At 36.9% G+C, this 19,130-nt stretch overlaps 1 protein-coding gene across 1 annotated transcript; it reads left to right on the top strand.

The window, feature by feature from the left end:
* On the top strand, window positions 1-18,912 carry LOC140923415 (uncharacterized). Its single transcript, XM_073373509.1, has 11 exons — window positions 1-108; window positions 1,855-1,988; window positions 2,931-3,030; window positions 5,258-5,350; window positions 6,005-6,259; window positions 14,549-14,734; window positions 15,000-15,205; window positions 16,254-16,356; window positions 17,010-17,188; window positions 17,560-17,785; window positions 18,261-18,912. Coding segments are annotated over exons 1-11 (1,551 nt in total). The 5' UTR covers window positions 1-107; the 3' UTR covers window positions 18,329-18,912.
* Window positions 18,913-19,130: the final 218 nt, after the last annotated feature.

Raw genomic sequence — 19,130 nt, 5'->3', positions numbered from 1 at the left:
TGAACGAGGTTATTCCCCGAATTGTTGCCTATATCCAAGGACAATTTCAGCTCTACAGTCACTCAATAAGTGATTCGGAGGCCTCGAAAACTTTGCAAGCGGCCGAAAGTAAGTTTATTTGTAAGCTTATATTTCTACTGTCAGGAATACGTAGTTTCTTTTCAAATGTAAACTGTCTTATGCATTTAGAAGCCAGATAGTGAAGATTTACTTCCGGGATCGGGAGCTCGAGTGCGCAGTGCCCTCGTTTCTCATATACTATATTCTCTACATTCGTTATTTCTAGCCTTCGTTAAACGATATTAAGTTACGTGTTCTGGGAATCAAAATAAACAGGAGCAGAAATTAGTTCGTAAAAATGTAGAGCGTGTAAAGAGCAGATAAAGACAAGTATTTGTTTTAGTACGAGGAGCCAGGTCCTTCACACCAGGACTGGAAATTAAATAAGCTCAATAGCACAGATGTTCTTTTAGAGGTAGCACCATATATTTAACTGATTTATTATATATCAGATGTTTTGTATGTTTTAAAATGACCTTCCAATGAAAACATAAGACGCGATACATTGTGACAGAGAATGAAACTTTGTACCCATTGTACCCATTTTGTTTGGCGATCGAACTTTGTAGAAACTGTAGACAGATTAAACAGATGCACGAGACTAGCATTGATTGACTTGGTTTCAAGTCATGCCCAGGTCGTGCTGTACCAAAGTCATACATTATTTTAAATAGATTAGAATACAGTCAACTCTCCTCACTGTCACCTTGCGGACACCCCGGTATTGCGGACGCTCGCCATTACGGACAGATTCCAGGTATAGGTCATATAGGGGTTTGACTGGAATTATGACTCCTGCTATCTCTCACTCTCGCTATTACGGAATTACCGACACTTTGGTGGTACAAAGTGTCAATTTTATTGTTTTGACTCTTGACAAAGGGGACACGCTGTTAACTTTTCATATAACATAATTATGTAACATTACAGTCTGTTGTTCATTATTTGCCAAAATACATTTCAAAAGATTTCCGGAATGTTTATTTTCACATCGATTCCTTAAATTGTCTGCACAAATCGTCCTCACTTCTTCACTTGAGCTTACGCTTTTTTCTCGCCGGCTCTTTAGGAGAGCTCAGGCCATCGTGTTCCATTCTCATTGTACATGAAGTTACCTAAACTCATTGTTCATTTTTATAATTAATAGACCTTTTTACCGATACGGCGGCCATATTGAATTTATTAGATTTATGGAGTATTAAGGGATGCCCAGGGGGCACTCGCTCAGTATTTACACAGGCTTTTTGGGCAAAATGAGAACTTCAATGACAATGTTTATCGGCAAAAAGGTGATCATTATTACATCCAAAAAGGGTACGACAATCTTTTTTTCCCATTACAATCTTTTTCTAGGAAAACTTAAAGAAAAATTGGTCCGAAAAGCGCGCATAAATACTGATGCAAGTACATCGGATCATGCTCATGCCCCCTGGGCATCCTATAACACTCCTTAAATCCAAGTAATTCAATATGGCCGCTGTATCGGTAAAAAGGTCTATTAATTATAAAAGTTAACAATGAGTTAAGGTAACTTCATGTACAATGAGAATGGAACACGAGGGCTTAGAACTGCAGTAGCCACACTTTTTTGTTCCACATACTTTACAAATACTACTTGACAAGTCACTCGTTAAAAAAGGTAACGTTAATTTTTTGCCTGTCGAGCCTCCAATTTCCTCATAATAGTGTCAAGAGAAAATCAACCGTCAAGTTGATAGAATTAGCTGAGGCCATTATTGTATGCAAAGATAGTTAATATTTTTTGCAAAATATGTACTTTGTATTTTGATATAGTGGAAGCTGTGGACAACCAGATAGTGATTGTTGATCCCCGAGAGTTTGGAGAAGATAGTATTGAACTAGTAGCTGCTGATATCTCAGCTGAAAATGAGCGCAGTTACGATGCAGAGAAAAAAGACATCAGAGAGGTTAGTAAATGAAGGACAATTGCATGGATTATTTACATTTAATTGATTCACCAATTATTACAGTAATTTGTGTTGATGAGGTCATCTTAACACATAAACTCACATAAAATTTATGTTCGGTCATAATTTATTAATACTTTTGTACAATTTGAATGACTGTGCACAATCTATTTTCATCTGAGCCTTAAAAAGGTTCACCAAGGTTGGTTGGTTAACTTTCCACAACTATTTTTCCATATTACAAGTTTTGGGACGAATAGCTTGCTTAGGAGGTAAAACTCTAAATTAAGGTGGTTACCGTGGAATCTGTCATGCACTCGGCAACCATCCTTTTCAATGTGCAACACACCACCTCATTTATACAACTACATTCTTGTAGCCACCCTGCATTATGGATCAAGATAAAGAGTCACAGTCATTTTATTTGTTGAACATGTTAATGTTAAAGCATTACTACTGGCAGGGCTGTCAACCCCCCACGTCATCAAATATTGAGAATTGGTAGGGAAGAAATGATAGATGATGTCATATCACACGACAAATGACATCATTTGTGCCAAAAATGCTTGTTGATTCCGATTGATGTATATAGCACATAAACTGTTTATATTTAGCCACATTATTGCTCAAATTACAGTGGCATACCAGAATTTATGGGGAAACGTTCCCGAAGTAGCTCAAACAACGCAAAATATTTGAAATTTTATGGTCAGAAAGTCAAGTCTACAAGAAATAGCAATTTTGGCAATTATCCGGGAGATATATCAGACTCTAATCTGGAGATATACTAGACCAGGAGATGACTGTCCACAATCTGGAGTCTCCCAGATTATTTATCTGGGTGAGTTGACAGCACTGCTAGGTTTGTGGATGTGGTGAGTTTAATTAAGTTCCAATAGTGTATTTCTAAGGTGTGAACTCTTTTTAATAATACCTCTCCAGACGGAGGCAATACCAATGAACACCAGGGGGAAACTGTACTTCAGTGATCAAGAGGGGTTGGATGTCAGCAGGAACAAAGTGCAGTCTAGGCCTAAAATTGGTAAACAATATGTACACCTTATTATAACTAATACTTAGTAAGAATAATAATGTAATATGCTTCCAGAATAAAACCTAATACATTCATCAAATTAATATTACTAAATAGCATAGCAAAACCCAGAGGTGTCCAACAGCTACCACAGCTCTTGCTCTTAAGTACCACAGTGTGGGTGTAGGCATTTTGCTTGTACATCCGAGGGTTTAACAACTGGTACTTGGTTTTGAAATTATTTTGTTTCAAAGGCCAGCCAAGTGACTTAATGCTGGCAGTGCCAGATTAACAGTACTAATATAGATATCAATACCAGTGGTATTAATATTAATATTGTCTTAAAGGAAGCATCATGTACGGTTGATCTGCCACAGGATAATTTCACCAAAAAACCCTGACTTTTTTCACCTAAAACCAGGCTGGATTAAGGTATAAGAACTGCTATAAAGTCAAAAAATGATCATGTTTATAAAATCACGTATTTGAAATGTACTCTTAACCTGAACTCAAATTCCAAAAATGAAGCATTTTTGTCAAATATAATCCGAGAAAATGAAGGCCAAAGTTGGTATCTAAGAGCGCTTTTTTGCAAATATTTATAATCACAGGGCTGAAATCTGACGTGATACTTTCGGTTGTTGACAGAAATGTTCCAATTTTCACAACATGCCACGCGATAACGCGTTATGAGTTTCAAGTAAGCCAGGGCAAATTATAGCAAAATTCGCTTACTTTCTGCTTCCCCAAATTAAGTACGATTGTTTTTATATTAACTTTTCTAAATCATTTCTATGGCTGTAAAAAGTCTTCACAGAGTCACACCAGATATATGATCCTTGTAAGGTCGATGACAGATAAGGCCGCAGTTTAATGATCTATTATGCAAATTAGCACGTTGCTAAGGCTAAAACATTGTTTATGACGCCATATTGAGAGCACATCACGAAACGAGTTCAAAAAAGATTTTCGTATCTTCTCACCACAGGTCAGTGTCACAACAAACATTAAGAACAGCGGTTTACTCATAAGAATTCAAGATGGCGACAAAGAAAACAGCGCAGCGCAACGAAAATTAAGGGCAAATTAAGGACAATTTTGCGGCTGTGTTGGACCGCACTGAAAACAAATCCATGTAAAAAGATGAGGATTTATAATACCGCGCTGAAACTTGTCAGGTTTATTCACATAATGTAAAGGAAAAATGTATTGAATTCCTGGCAATTCCCGGAATATTTTGGGAAGGGCACTTCAAAAAGCATTCACATCTATATTTCAGGAAAAATTTACTGGCTAGTGCTAGGATTTAAAGGTAAATGAACAAACTAAGTATAAGTCAGTTTCAATTTTTTTTATTCCTAGCTATCGAGAGAAAGCCAGAAATACGGAATTATTGAATTTTTGAGCCTGCGATATAAATCGGAAAATTGACACCTCGGATATCAATTTTCTGAAAGCTCAGCTCTCGCTCGATAAGCCTGTGTAATTTTTATTTTGCAAAATTCTTAAGCATTTGAGAAATAAAATTTTCAAATGGAAGGGTTTATAGCAGATCTAATACCTTAATGAAGCATAATATTATATGGGCACTATACATGCAGTTTTAAGAGTAGTGGCCAGAAGCTAAAATTAATACATCCTAATCCTGTATTAATGTAATGAACATCGTAATATCGCATGCAATTTAAATTCAACAGCAATAAGTTACACTGAAGCTAAGGTGAAAACATGATATGTCTGGTAAATTAAAGCAAGTTGTTTATGCAGCTTCCTAGCTATAATGAATGAGAGTAATCAGCACAATTAAATGAATCCAGATCAAACTGGTTGTATTATATTAACATCACCATTAACAAAGGATCAGACAGAATCAGATTTTGTCAGACTTGGAACTAAATCTGGGGTGTTTTGGAAACAAATAGGATTCCCTGACTTATGAAGACCAGTGAACTTTTATAAGACAGCCTAATAATTGGGGAGGAATTGATTATTAATTAATTATTAATTCCTTTTCTCTTTCCTTTTAGTGGTTAAACTTAATTATCAAACTTCCCTTTGGTGCCTGCACCTCACAGAAAGTTTGCAAGACTGTATGTAATCTAGCAGTCTACAAAATTGTCTTTTCTTTAACAGATTGAGTCACCCCTTCCTAACCCACAAGCAGGATATTGGACCAGCTTCTTACTCTTGGAAAATGTCACTTTTATGTTAAATAAGATTTGCTTTTCCTCATCAGATGAAAAGATCAAGGGACACATGACAACACTTGAAGAAATTCTTCAAACTCCAGAATTTGGAACCTTCCACAATACTGGAAAGGAGGTCAATGGTAAGCTGCTACTGTAGATAGAAGCTATATATCTGATAGAGTTTCTGTTAGCAATTGTCTTTGCTAAGGTAAACTGAGTCTCCTTAACGAAGTTTTCCAAATTCTTTGAGCTTTCTTTGAAACTAACTCTGACTGTAAGTAATTAAAGCAGTCAGTGTTAAGATATTAAATATTTTATTGGGAGGCTTTAGCATCAACAATGGCGACGGCAGAGTAAATGTCACTTCTAAAATGAATTCACATTTTTTAAACTTTGTTGCATTTATTCCAATTCGCTGAAAATATCAAAGGTCGGCGAATTTCCCGGGAGCTGATTTCTTGAAAACCACACTCAATTTTAGTAAGAGTAAGAAAAAATTGACGTCACTTGTTTACGTCCTCCATAAAACATGAAATTAGGCATTTTCATGTCATAGTCATACAGTGACGACAAAGAAATGTACAAAAAAGTCTGGTGCACATGCAAAGTTGTTGTTTTGCTAATCTAACCTATTCCTTTTTTGACGTTTCCATTGCTGTTGCTGTCGTTGTTGCTTAAGCTCCCTATGAAAGTTAAGATGACTTTCAGCTACTTTGTTGTTGTTGTTGTTGTTATCACTTGCACCCAGTTTAGCAGTCCAAAGCTGATCTTTGACTGTTTTTACTTCCTGGTAGAGAGACTCCTAAGTGCAATTGAATATGCTTCAAAGAACTCCACATCTCTAAATGCTGTGAATGACCTGCTAGGCTCCTGTTTTGCGGTTCTCCTTGAGGCTTGCCATGGAGTTGCGGACAAATTTGTACTTTCAGATGATGTGGTGACAGCATTGGCAGACTTCAAAAGATGTGAACGTGAAAGATATGACCTTCTGAAAAAGACAGAAATGGATAGTGCTGAAGAAAAGAGAAAGGCAGGGGAGGACCTACTAGGTTTGATTCACATCATTGCATTTATAAAAAAGTACTAATTAACAATATTATTGGACAAGGTTGAGCAAAATATCGTGATTTGTCAGTGGCGAGTAGATCAATTATTTGCCGAAACCGAAAGCTGAGGCAAATAACTGATCTGCGAGACACTGACAAATCATGATATTTTGTGATAAACAAGTTCAATCACCGAGTTTAATGAAAATGTTCAGGAAGCGAAACAATCTGCCATTTTCACGCAAAAGTGATTGCAAGAAGGAGAAAAGCGTGGTTTCCTTTACGCATGAGCAGAATATTATTTGTAGCCAAACACAGTTGAACGATATTGCGCATGAGCAGACCATTATTTGTAGGGAGTTAATTGTAGGTCACGTGGTGGGCTCTCGGCCGATGGAAAGAAAGAAATACTTGCATCAAATGATAATTTAAATTATTTTTGAAATTATTTTGAAATCAGTCTTCCAATATTCCAATAAAAAATGTCTTGTCCAAGGTCGACAAAGAGTCAAAGATTTGTTATATAATGGGTTATTTTAATAAAGACCCAGCTTCTAAGATATGAAAATTGTAAATACTCAAATCAGTTGTAAATCATATGATGTCCGCAATGTTCTTACTTATGACTGTTAAACCTACGCGTCAATTACCAAAACCACTGCAACACTTATAGACAATATATTTACCAATGATAACAAAGGCACACATCTGAATGGAATACTCTTCAACAATTTATCAGATCACTTACCTGTGTTCTCAATTTCTAAGATGAAGAGTTATAAGCCTAGTGGCAAAAATGAATGTTATTTCACTAGAAGGCATCAATAATGAATCTGCTGCTTCATTTGAAAGAGAACTAGAAAAGCAAACTGGTAAGAGGTAATTAAAACAAATGATTGTGAAGAATCTTATAATTTATTCGTGAAAACCTTTCACGAGGTGTAAAATAAATCATTCCCATTAAAAAAGGCAACAGTAAAGGAAAGGAGAACGACTGATTGAATCCTTGGATTAGCAAGTGTATTGTTAAGTCATCTAAGCATAAATTTTAACTTTACAAAAACTTTATTAAAAATCCAAGTTAACCCATTCGCTCCTGGAGATTTTGCCGAAAAACGCGTTTTGAAGCTAGTCGAGTGGTTTTCTGGTCACTGTCGTGCTATAAAGAGCTAAAACTTACCACAAACCGGTCTACAGGTCGTACACTTGGCGGCCTTCTGATCCAGATGCAAAATATCAGCTTGCGAAGTTCGGGCATGCGCAGAAAGCAAAATTTCGACATAGTTTTTGGGTTTAAAAGTGACACAGCAGTCTTGACTTTTACTTTTCGCTTTCTCTCCTCCCTTCTTTTTTCGCTTTTCTTGCCTCATTTTTTTTTTCTCTTGCTGGGCATTTAGTAGGCTTCATTTTGGTGGGAAGAGTTTTTAGGAAAGCTTTTAGGATCTTAGGATTAGGTGAAAGGAAAGGTAGGTGGGTAATGGAACAAGATTTTCATGGAGATTTTCAGGTCCTTGTCACGTGGTTTTTTGCTTCTTTCTCCGGTGTCCTTGACTGAATTGTGGTCATTCTGGTATGGTTTGAAAGATCTCTTCACTCTGCACAAGTTACCGAAGAAAGTTGTCCTTGACCGTTAAAACTGATGACGTCACAAAGGGTAGAAAGGACCTGGATCTGCACGGGCGGTTACGGGCGGTTCAGGGGTGAATGGGTTAATCAAAAAACCTAAAAATGGCCTTTTACCAACTTTTTCACCTGATTTTACTTGAAATAGACAGATTTGGTTGTTTTATGCTGAAAAGTGGATTTTTTTCAAAAAGCTTGGTACTTTGCTTAACCCATTCGCTCCTGGAGATTTTGCCGAAAAACGCGTTTTGAAGCTAGTCGAGTGGTTTTCTGGTCACTGTCGTGCTATAAAGAGCTAAAACTTACCACAAACCGGTCTACAGGTCGTACACTTGGCGGCCTTCTGATCCAGATGCAAAATATCAGCTTGCGAAGTTCGGGCATGCGCAGAAAGCAAAATTTCGACATAGTTTTTGGGTTTAAAAGTGACACAGCAGTCTTGACTTTTACTTTTCGCTTTCTCTCCTCCCTTCTTTTTTCGCTTTTCTTGCCTCATTTTTTTTTTCTCTTGCTGGGCATTTAGTAGGCTTCATTTTGGTGGGAAGAGTTTTTAGGAAAGCTTTTAGGATCTTAGGATTAGGTGAAAGGAAAGGTAGGTGGGTAATGGAACAAGATTTTCATGGAGATTTTCAGGTCCTTGTCACGTGGTTTTTTGCTTCTTTCTCCGGTGTCCTTGACTGAATTGTGGTCATTCTGGTATGGTTTGAAAGATCTCTTCACTCTGCACAAGTTACCGAAGAAAGTTGTCCTTGACCGTTAAAACTGATGACGTCACAAAGGGTAGAAAGGACCTGGATCCGCACGGGCGGTTACGGGCGGTTCAGGGGTGAATGGGTTAATCAAAAAACCTAAAAATGGCCTTTTACCAACTTTTTCACCTGATTTTACTTGAAATAGACAGATTTGGTTGTTTTATGCTGAAAAGTGGATTTTTTTCAAAAAGCTTGGTACTTTGCTTAACCCATTCGCTCCTGGAGATTTTGCCGAAAAACGCGTTTTGAAGCTAGTCGAGTGGTTTTCTGGTCACTGTCGTGCTATAAAGAGCTAAAACTTACCACAAACCGGTCTACAGGTCGTACACTTGGCGGCCTTCTGATCCAGATGCAAAATATCAGCTTGCGAAGTTCGGGCATGCGCAGAAAGCAAAATTTCGACATAGTTTTTGGGTTTAAAAGTGACACAGCAGTCTTGACTTTTACTTTTCGCTTTCTCTCCTCCCTTCTTTTTTCGCTTTTCTTGCCTCATTTTTTTTTTCTCTTGCTGGGCATTTAGTAGGCTTCATTTTGGTGGGAAGAGTTTTTAGGAAAGCTTTTAGGATCTTAGGATTAGGTGAAAGGAAAGGTAGGTGGGTAATGGAACAAGATTTTCATGGAGATTTTCAGGTCCTTGTCACGTGGTTTTTTGCTTCTTTCTCCGGTGTCCTTGACTGAATTGTGGTCATTCTGGTATGGTTTGAAAGATCTCTTCACTCTGCACAAGTTACCGAAGAAAGTTGTCCTTGACCGTTAAAACTGATGACGTCACAAAGGGTAGAAAGGACCTGGATCCGCACGGGCGGTTACGGGCGGTTCAGGGGTGAATGGGTTAATCAAAAAACCTAAAAATGGCCTTTTACCAACTTTTTCACCTGATTTTACTTGAAATAGACAGATTTGGTTGTTTTATGCTGAAAAGTGGATTTTTTTCAAAAAGCTTGGTACTTTGCTTAACCCATTCGCTCCTGGAGATTTTGCCGAAAAACGCGTTTTGAAGCTAGTCGAGTGGTTTTCTGGTCACTGTCGTGCTATAAAGAGCTAAAACTTACCACAAACCGGTCTACAGGTCGTACACTTGGCGGCCTTCTGATCCAGATGCAAAATATCAGCTTGCGAAGTTCGGGCATGCGCAGAAAGCAAAATTTCGACATAGTTTTTGGGTTTAAAAGTGACACAGCAGTCTTGACTTTTACTTTTCGCTTTCTCTCCTCCCTTCTTTTTTCGCTTTTCTTGCCTCATTTTTTTTTTCTCTTGCTGGGCATTTAGTAGGCTTCATTTTGGTGGGAAGAGTTTTTAGGAAAGCTTTTAGGATCTTAGGATTAGGTGAAAGGAAAGGTAGGTGGGTAATGGAACAAGATTTTCATGGAGATTTTCAGGTCCTTGTCACGTGGTTTTTTGCTTCTTTCTCCGGTGTCCTTGACTGAATTGTGGTCATTCTGGTATGGTTTGAAAGATCTCTTCACTCTGCACAAGTTACCGAAGAAAGTTGTCCTTGACCGTTAAAACTGATGACGTCACAAAGGGTAGAAAGGACCTGGATCCGCACGGGCGGTTACGGGCGGTTCAGGGGTGAATGGGTTAATCAAAAAACCTAAAAATGGCCTTTTACCAACTTTTTCACCTGATTTTACTTGAAATAGACAGATTTGGTTGTTTTATGCTGAAAAGTGGATTTTTTTCAAAAAGCTTGGTACTTTGCTTAACCCATTCGCTCCTGGAGATTTTGCCGAAAAACGCGTTTTGAAGCTAGTCGAGTGGTTTTCTGGTCACTGTCGTGCTATAAAGAGCTAAAACTTACCACAAACCGGTCTACAGGTCGTACACTTGGCGGCCTTCTGATCCAGATGCAAAATATCAGCTTGCGAAGTTCGGGCATGCGCAGAAAGCAAAATTTCGACATAGTTTTTGGGTTTAAAAGTGACACAGCAGTCTTGACTTTTACTTTTCGCTTTCTCTCCTCCCTTCTTTTTTCGCTTTTCTTGCCTCATTTTTTTTTTCTCTTGCTGGGCATTTAGTAGGCTTCATTTTGGTGGGAAGAGTTTTTAGGAAAGCTTTTAGGATCTTAGGATTAGGTGAAAGGAAAGGTAGGTGGGTAATGGAACAAGATTTTCATGGAGATTTTCAGGTCCTTGTCACGTGGTTTTTTGCTTCTTTCTCCGGTGTCCTTGACTGAATTGTGGTCATTCTGGTATGGTTTGAAAGATCTCTTCACTCTGCACAAGTTACCGAAGAAAGTTGTCCTTGACCGTTAAAACTGATGACGTCACAAAGGGTAGAAAGGACCTGGATCCGCACGGGCGGTTACGGGCGGTTCAGGGGTGAATGGGTTAAGAAAATGAGGACATTGATATAAAACGTACAGAAATAAGCTTAATCATCTGGTAAGGAAGGCGAAGAACTTTTACAATAAGAAATTTAATGGGGTAATTTAAAGCAAACGTGGCAAACACTGAATGAAATTGTAAGCATGCATAAATATAAAACTGCTTTACCTCAAGATTTTCTAAATAATGGTAAAGCAATCAGTGATCCTTTAGAAATTGCTGATCAATTTAATGAGTATTTTATCAACGTTGGATTGAGTCTTGCGAAAAAATTTAACAGAAGTTCAGCAAATGTCATGAACCATTTAAGAGGTACCTACATAAATTCAATGTTTCTGAATGAAATGACAATATTAATGAGGTTGCAATTAAAGGAAATAACAATTATAATACAAAAAAAGGTTTTGGCATTGACAGGTTGAGTCTAATTAAAGGTGCTGCAATGTATTGGAAATTATATAAGTGAGTTGTTAACCCACATATTCAATTTAAGTTTTAGTACTGGCAAGATCCCTCATGAACTAAAAGTCTCACTAGTAATGCCAGTCTACAGAGCAAATGACAACAAACAACTTACCAACCACAGACCCATATCTGTTTTAACTTGCTTTTCAAAGATTTTGGAAAAGCTGATGTACAAAAGGCTTTTAGATTACATTGAGGAAAACAGCATTCTATATGGACATCAGTATGGATTTAGAAGTAAGCATTCAACCTCTTTTTGAACCATGAAACTCACTGAAAAAATGAAAATGGCAATAATTGAGAACAATGAATCTTCCTGGACCTATCTACAGCATTTGACACCATAAATCACAACATACTGTTGCAGAAATTAGGATTTTATGGCATAAGAGGTCTATGTAATGACTGGTTCAGAAATTATCTTGCCGATAGGCAGCAAATTGTTAAATACAATTCCACCTATTCTGAAAACAAATCAATAAAATATGGAGTGCCTCCAGGCTCTGCACTAGGACCGCTGCTGTTTCTGTTATTTATAAAATGATATTCATACATGCTCACATTTGTTATCTTTCATATTATTTGCCGATGATACTAATCTGTTTATTTCTGGCAATTAAGAATATTGAAGGACTTGAAACCCATGTAAATGGGGAAATTAAATGTGTACAAGTACGGCTTGTAAACAATCAATTAACTTTGAACGTAAAGAAAACTAACTACAGTTGACTCCCGATAACTGGAACCCTCGCTAACTCGAACCTCGCACTAACTCGAACCAAAATCGATTTCCCCTGGATTTCCGTCATACATTTACTGTAATTTTTTACCCTCGGTAACTCGAACCCTCGATAACTCGAAACTAACTAACTCAACGTAATTTTTGTTTCCCCTCAGATCATATCTCTATAATTTTACCCTTGATAACTCAAACCATGTTTTGAGCCCTTAAAAAGTCGGGAAAAAAGAGTGTACTGCCTCCGAAACATTGAATTTTGAATTTCCCATTGACGTATTGTAGGCATATAGTTTACTAGTGGATCGATAGTGGAGGCTGATGTTGTTTGCCACAAATATAACGTGAAATAGCTTTACTTCTCAAAAAGTAAAATGCATGCTCTATTTAGGCAACGTTTTGTTACTTTACGTTCTGATTTATAATCTAACAGTATCTTTCAATTTTCACTCAACATTTTTACTATTAAATGTGATTAGAATACTCACGGTGCAGTAAAAACTGTTTTTTCCCTTATTCCCGGCTATTTTCTTTGAGCTCCCGATAACTCGAACCTTTTTCGATTTCCCTTGAAGGTTCGAGTTATCGGAAGTCGACTGTATATTATATTTCAATCCCATAAGAAAAAATGTAAGAGAGAATTGAAGATTATGCTGAATGAATATGAAATAAAACAGGTACATAACACTAAGTTCTTAGAAGTAAGGATTGATGAGCATCTGACGTGGAAAAATCATATAAACTACTGTAACATGTAAAATAGCAAAAACAGTAGGAATTTTATGCAAGGCTTGCCATTTTATAGGGAAGGATTTATTATTAAGTCTGTATTTCTCATTGATATACCCTCACCTTATTTATGGTAATATTGTCTGGGGTAATAATTACAAAACAAGACTTGATAGTCTAATCAAAATTCAAAAGAAAGGAGTGTGTGTGATAACTTTTTCCTCGTACACTGAATTATCAAAGCTGCTCTTTCAAAAATTGGAGATCCCTAATTTTAGTAATGTTATTAATCAATTAAATAATCAGTATGCTGCATATGGCGTCCAGACCTGATTTAAAAAATAAATAAATAAATAAATAAACAATAGGGCAATCTTTTAAAAGCCCGTAAGGGTTTCCTAAATTCCCCATATTGATGTAATTATCTTTGTTTAATATAATAAAGTTAATGTTGTTGAATATTAAACCAATTAATAGTGCCAGACTTAATATTGAAAATCCAGATGGTATAAAAACCAAAATGAATTTAGTAGGTTACAAAGTTCTCCCTAAGCTGTCGTATAACTACAAATTCTCAGCCCAGTGATATCCCTAATATATAGTAATTATATGACTAATTAACCTGGTTGAAAAAAAGGGCATCAATGGCTCAAATTGCTCTGAAAACAATTGTTGAAGGTATAATTGAATAAAAAAGGTCAACTATTACTTTTCCTAAGTTGCACCCCAGTGTATGTAATATTATTATATAATAAACCAAAGGCTACATATTTATTTACCACAAGTTCTTATAATAATTAAATTATATTACTGTAACTGAGTTCTGCCTTGCTTCCACTCAGGACAATATTAATGGAGTTTGGATAGAGTGCGAGCCAGCGAGCCATGCGAGCCAGCGAGCCATGCGAGTCATACAAGCGAGCCATGCGAGCCATGGCAGCGAGCCATGCGAGCCATCTGAAAACCTATCTACACGAACAATAAAACCGTATCGTTTTCAAAACACGCAAAGCGTTTCTAACACATTTCTAAATCCTTTCTCTTGATTACGTGGTATGCCACTTTTAAAAAACTTCAAGAAAAGACAGTTAAGCTGCCAGCGCGCTCTTCTTCTCCACCACCATTTTTTGAAGTTCATCATTTTAGCTGGGTCCGACGAACACCTTTCAATGAGAGAGTCTAGAGCTTTCGACAGCTGACAACAGACTAAAGCAAAGGTCAATCAGGTAAATACTCACTTTTAGAAGCAGTTTATTGCTAGATTGATTCTACTGAACTGGATTGTCCAAAAGGATTGAAGATTTTTTGAAGATCCGGCCACGAGCACGCTGAACGGTTCGTAAGAACGAAACAGGAAAGAAAGACTATCAGAGAGGGGAGAGAAAGTCAAAATTTGTCGCTCTCCCTCGACCCAGACTGTTCGCGTCCAAAATAACATGGCCACCGCGTGAGCCATCGCGGTTTAATAGTCGCGATTGAAAGCACATTTCCAGCAGCAAAACCAATTACAAAACAAACTATTTCCAATTAGAATATTATTAAAAATTTATATTTTCCTATGGCTCGCATGCCTCGCATGGCTCGCACGCTTCGCATGGCTCGCTGGCTCACAGATTATCCGGACCCATATTAATGTTATCCATAAAATCCTGCATTACAGATATCGCTATATCAAGAGGAGAGCATGATGTCAAAAGAGTACTAGACCGACAAACAAGGATGGAAGAGGCACAAACTCTACAAAAGTTCATTAACAAAAGACAAGAACTTGATGAAGATATAAACAGGGAGATTGAAGATTTGAACATGATGACTGAGAACTGTGAGGTTGACATTGGTACAATAGGTAAATATTATCAATATATATACAGCTTATTGAATAATCAACACTGTTAAAAAATATTGAATAACACATGTCCTCATCATTTAGTGCTGTCATCATTAATATATATTGATCCTACTTTCAACAAAAAAATTAATTATCCTCCATGTCAAATCATTATTTAGAGGACTTCAGAGGTGATGTTGATAACTAATAAAGCTTCAGAGTTACACTTGTATCAAGAATCTGTCATAAAACAGTGTTATTTTCTCTTTTTTCATTTAAAAAGGTAAAAATCTTGACACTCTTCGACAGTCTGCAGAGATAACCTGCAAGAAGTACAAAGAGAAAGACAACATTTTGTGCAAAGAATTACGGGAGAACAAAGCTGAACAAGACAAGCTACAGCAGCGTCTGAATGAACTCAAAGACCAGGAAAGGCAGTTGGACGAAGAAAGGAATCAGAGAAAGAAAATTCAAGAAACAGCTGAGTTGGTGAGATTAAAGTGGGTGATATACATCTAGCTGAGTTATTAAAGTTTTGGAATTATTTGGAATTTTGGAACCTTAATATATACCTACCAATTCTTATGCATTATGCATGAGTATCACCCTTGCAGACTTAACGGCACCTATCTCATGCATCAAGGACAATTTCTCCCACCTGACTGACAAATCCAGATCAATTGTTCTTGAACAAGTCATAATTAATAACAAAGATTCAATTTCCTAGAAAATAATCCAGAAACTAAAGGCACTTAAGCTTAATGTTGACTTTATTCTGTCCTAACTGTACCTCAACATGCTAAAACAATATTGTCACGCTTGAAATAGTTTCTGATTGAAGTGCTCAAAGATTGTTGGATCATCTTCACACTATTTCAACAATGTTCAGAGTGTTTAAAAAATAACTATTGATATTGGCTTGGGTCGCTGGGACATTTTCAGAAATTGCAGTCATGACAAGACGAAAATCATCTGACATATTTGACTCAAAAAAAGTTAGCAACTACAGTCTGAGATTATAATGTCACTCTGTGATTAAGGAGGTGTTCATTTATTAATTGAACAGCTTGATAGTATTTGGACTAGCTGAGGTCTGTCAACTTTTTAAAACACTCTTGCCCTTGTGCATTGAAGCTAAGAATTCCTAGGAATTTATTCTTAGGAATTCTTAAAAATTCCTAAGAATTCCTTGGAATATAGGTGTGGAATTTCAAGGTAATTGGAACATGGAATTCCTAGGAATACCTAAGAGTTCCAAGCTTTGCTTTTCCTGGGCTGTTATTACGGGCCAGGGCCAAGGATTCCATGGTTGTCATGAGCACGACCTCTGACTATCTTCATAGGACAAGAAGAAAATAAAACCAAAAGAACTTCTGAGCTGTTGAATCTTGGCCTACTAAGTGCATATAATAATGGCGTACTTTTATGTTCAGATCTATGAACTGATGTGTATAAGGAGTGTGGTTAATCATCTCATCTGGAACGATGAGTTGACCTTTTCAATGATACCCTATAACTATAATTTGTTCACCCACAGACAGAGCAAAAAGCCAGGGATGAGCTAGAGAAGTGGCAACAACAAATCCAGGACCTACATGACAAGTGCCAGGCTGCACTGTATGTTCTGTTGGAATTTAAAGGTCAGACATGACTTCTTTCTTTTTTTACTTGAAAAAGCTTGACTGAAGAAGAAGAAAAGACCTCTGGTTTATAAAATTGCTGTGCAAAAAGAACTGTCACTAACAGGGAGTTGTGGTTTGTAATGATTCTGGCATTAAACAGGTCATTCAACCAGAACCTTTTTTCCTTTGTCCCTTAATTTCCTTCAGTGTATGAAACAATGCTATCACTTGTGATGTTGAGCCCTTAAAAACCAAAACTGTAAGGAACTGAGTTTCTCTACCGGCGTATTTCTGACAGTTGTTGGACTGGTTGCAGGGGGGGGGGGGAGTTAGTAATTTTGTTTCCCACCAAAAAAAATTCACTGAAATAAAATTTTAAAAAAAAACTTCTTCAAATACACAAATTTTGCGGTGTTTCCCACTCAGAGACTTTTGATGGGACGCATTTTCATTGTTAGATGCTAAGTGACTTTGAAGTAACCAATAAGAGCAGGTGCTTCACAGAAAAATTCCTGTGCTACAACAAAAAGGAAAGCCCAAAGGATTAATGTCAGTCATGGACTACTAATATAGTTATTACATTTAATATTGACAAATTGGAAAGAAAACCAGTTAACGAAAACAAAAAAAAACTTATGATGTGTTGTGTCAATATAATTATTCTTCTTTAGATGGTTCCAGCAAACTAATGGAAGCATCCATTGAAAGCAAAAGGAAGGAAGAAAAGGAACTCCATGAGAAAGACATTGCAGCCCATAGACGCTTGCGAGATGCAACTGCAGCGGCTGCTGTAGAGAGCAAGCAGTGCATAGAAGACTGTCAAAACAACCTAAAATACCTCAAAAAACAGGTCTGTCAAAACTGTCAAAATTAAATGCTAACAAATACCCCCATAAAATGATTTCAAGTCATTGTAAGGGGGGCATATATAGTACTCACTCTACAGCAATCATTAAGGTCCATGCTAACATGGAATAAAGACAGTGTGATGTGTCCAAACACGTTTAGAGTATGAGGAAATGTGTAAATGTTAAATTTATTGAGCTAAGCACAGCTTCTTTTGTTTATGTAATTGTGTACATGTACATATTAATAATAATTTAGTATCTATTATGCTCTCAGCATTGATAGAATTCCACCTTAATATATCAAATGGAAGTGATTAATAGAATTAAACAGTCATGGAGAAATCATATTAAACCTTGTTTCCCTTGACTACAGATCACAGATCTGAAAGAAGAAAAGAAGCAGAAGGCTAGAAGTGGGCTAAAAGTCATTGTTGCTGAGATTGTGGAGAAATTGAAGAAGTATGAAGACTTTTACAGCCATGATAAACAAAAGAAAGCCAACAATGAACAAAAGTTTGAAGTTTATAAAAAGAAGATGGAAGAGTTGGATGATAGGTTGACACAACTTGGAGAAGTGACAGAGGCTTTTGATGATATCTGTAAGTAACTTATTGATGATTAGTTATTTCCTACTCAAGCATTGATATGCCATCATTTATTCACTGATTCATTCATTCAGACAGCCTCAGCCGAGCTAGACCACTCTTTTTGTCTTGGTCCATGCAGGCTGAGAGTTCACTGGTGATGCCACCTCAGCCTCCCTTATAAGATTGTCTGTGAATGAAGACACTGAGCGACTGCGTCATGGCATAGACTGTGGCTATGCCATCATAGACATAGACATTTTCCACAAACACAGCGGTTGTTCATGATTAAACAGTCATTTGAAATCAAAAAAAGGTTTAAGGCACAAAATGATGATTTTATTACAGCTGAACAGTGTTTTCTCTAAAGCATCAAGTTTAAATTTCCACCATACTGGACAAAGATCGTGCGTTAATGGTGAATTGTCACTGAAATGCAGAGATAAAGTAAAAAATGTACAATATTATTTTATCATTTTATTCCCAACAGATCACCGAGTGCAAGAAGAAGTGAATGCGCTCTGGGAAGGTGAAGGATTCTCTTCCCTGGAAGATTAATTAAAGCTTTCAGTTCATTTCAATTTCTTAGGCAATCTAGAGAGCAATAAGCTTCTGCTTAAATCCAAAGAAACTACTTAAACTCTCACTCAGAGGAGAGTTTAAGAATAATAATGAAAGTGAGGAAAAAGCTCTTTATAGAGCCTTATTCTTTTTTTTTCACAAGATATTTTGCACACTTCAGATTATACTCAAGCTTTGCTAGGGTTAAAAGCCACTTTCATGCAATTTACTTGTATAAATATAAAGGTTTCGTCATCTTACAAGTCATACTAAGGAGAGTGGTATGGGATACAAGTCAGTATGTTATGCAATGCTTTCCCCATGGTATCAATCGTATGAATATACCAACTGTGACTTCATCTTTTTTTGTTTCCAAATGTCAAGCCTTCATACTGAGAAAAATCATGTTACTCATAGGAGATTTCAGAATATACTGCTTGAAAGCATTGCATAACTACATTTGTAGTAAATGCTGATCCACATGTAAAAGTTGCATGGATTGTACATTGTACAGGTTGAAATGTATTTTATAGCTGTTAAAAGGGAGTATTAACATTGATTATAATTATTCATTTAACATATTTTACCATTTCTGATTGGCTCCAATTCCCGGCTAATTCTTCATAACCAACTGGCATTGACTGCAAGCAATATACCATCAATTCAATGCTATAATATAGTCCCAGCAGCCTTGTTTCCACGCAATATCCTCATTACTACAGAGTGCAGCAGCCTGCTGGCTGTTTACATGCCTGAGTGAACTAAACAAAAATGGTGTTCACTGCTATCTGGAGATGAA

The sequence above is a fragment of the Porites lutea genome, chromosome 13 (genome assembly GCF_958299795.1).
Source record: "Porites lutea chromosome 13, jaPorLute2.1, whole genome shotgun sequence".
In the NCBI taxonomy this organism is placed as follows: Eukaryota; Metazoa; Cnidaria; class Anthozoa; order Scleractinia; family Poritidae; genus Porites; species Porites lutea.
The sequence above is the reverse complement of the archived record's forward strand: the minus strand, read 5'-3'. Positions and strand labels throughout refer to the sequence as shown.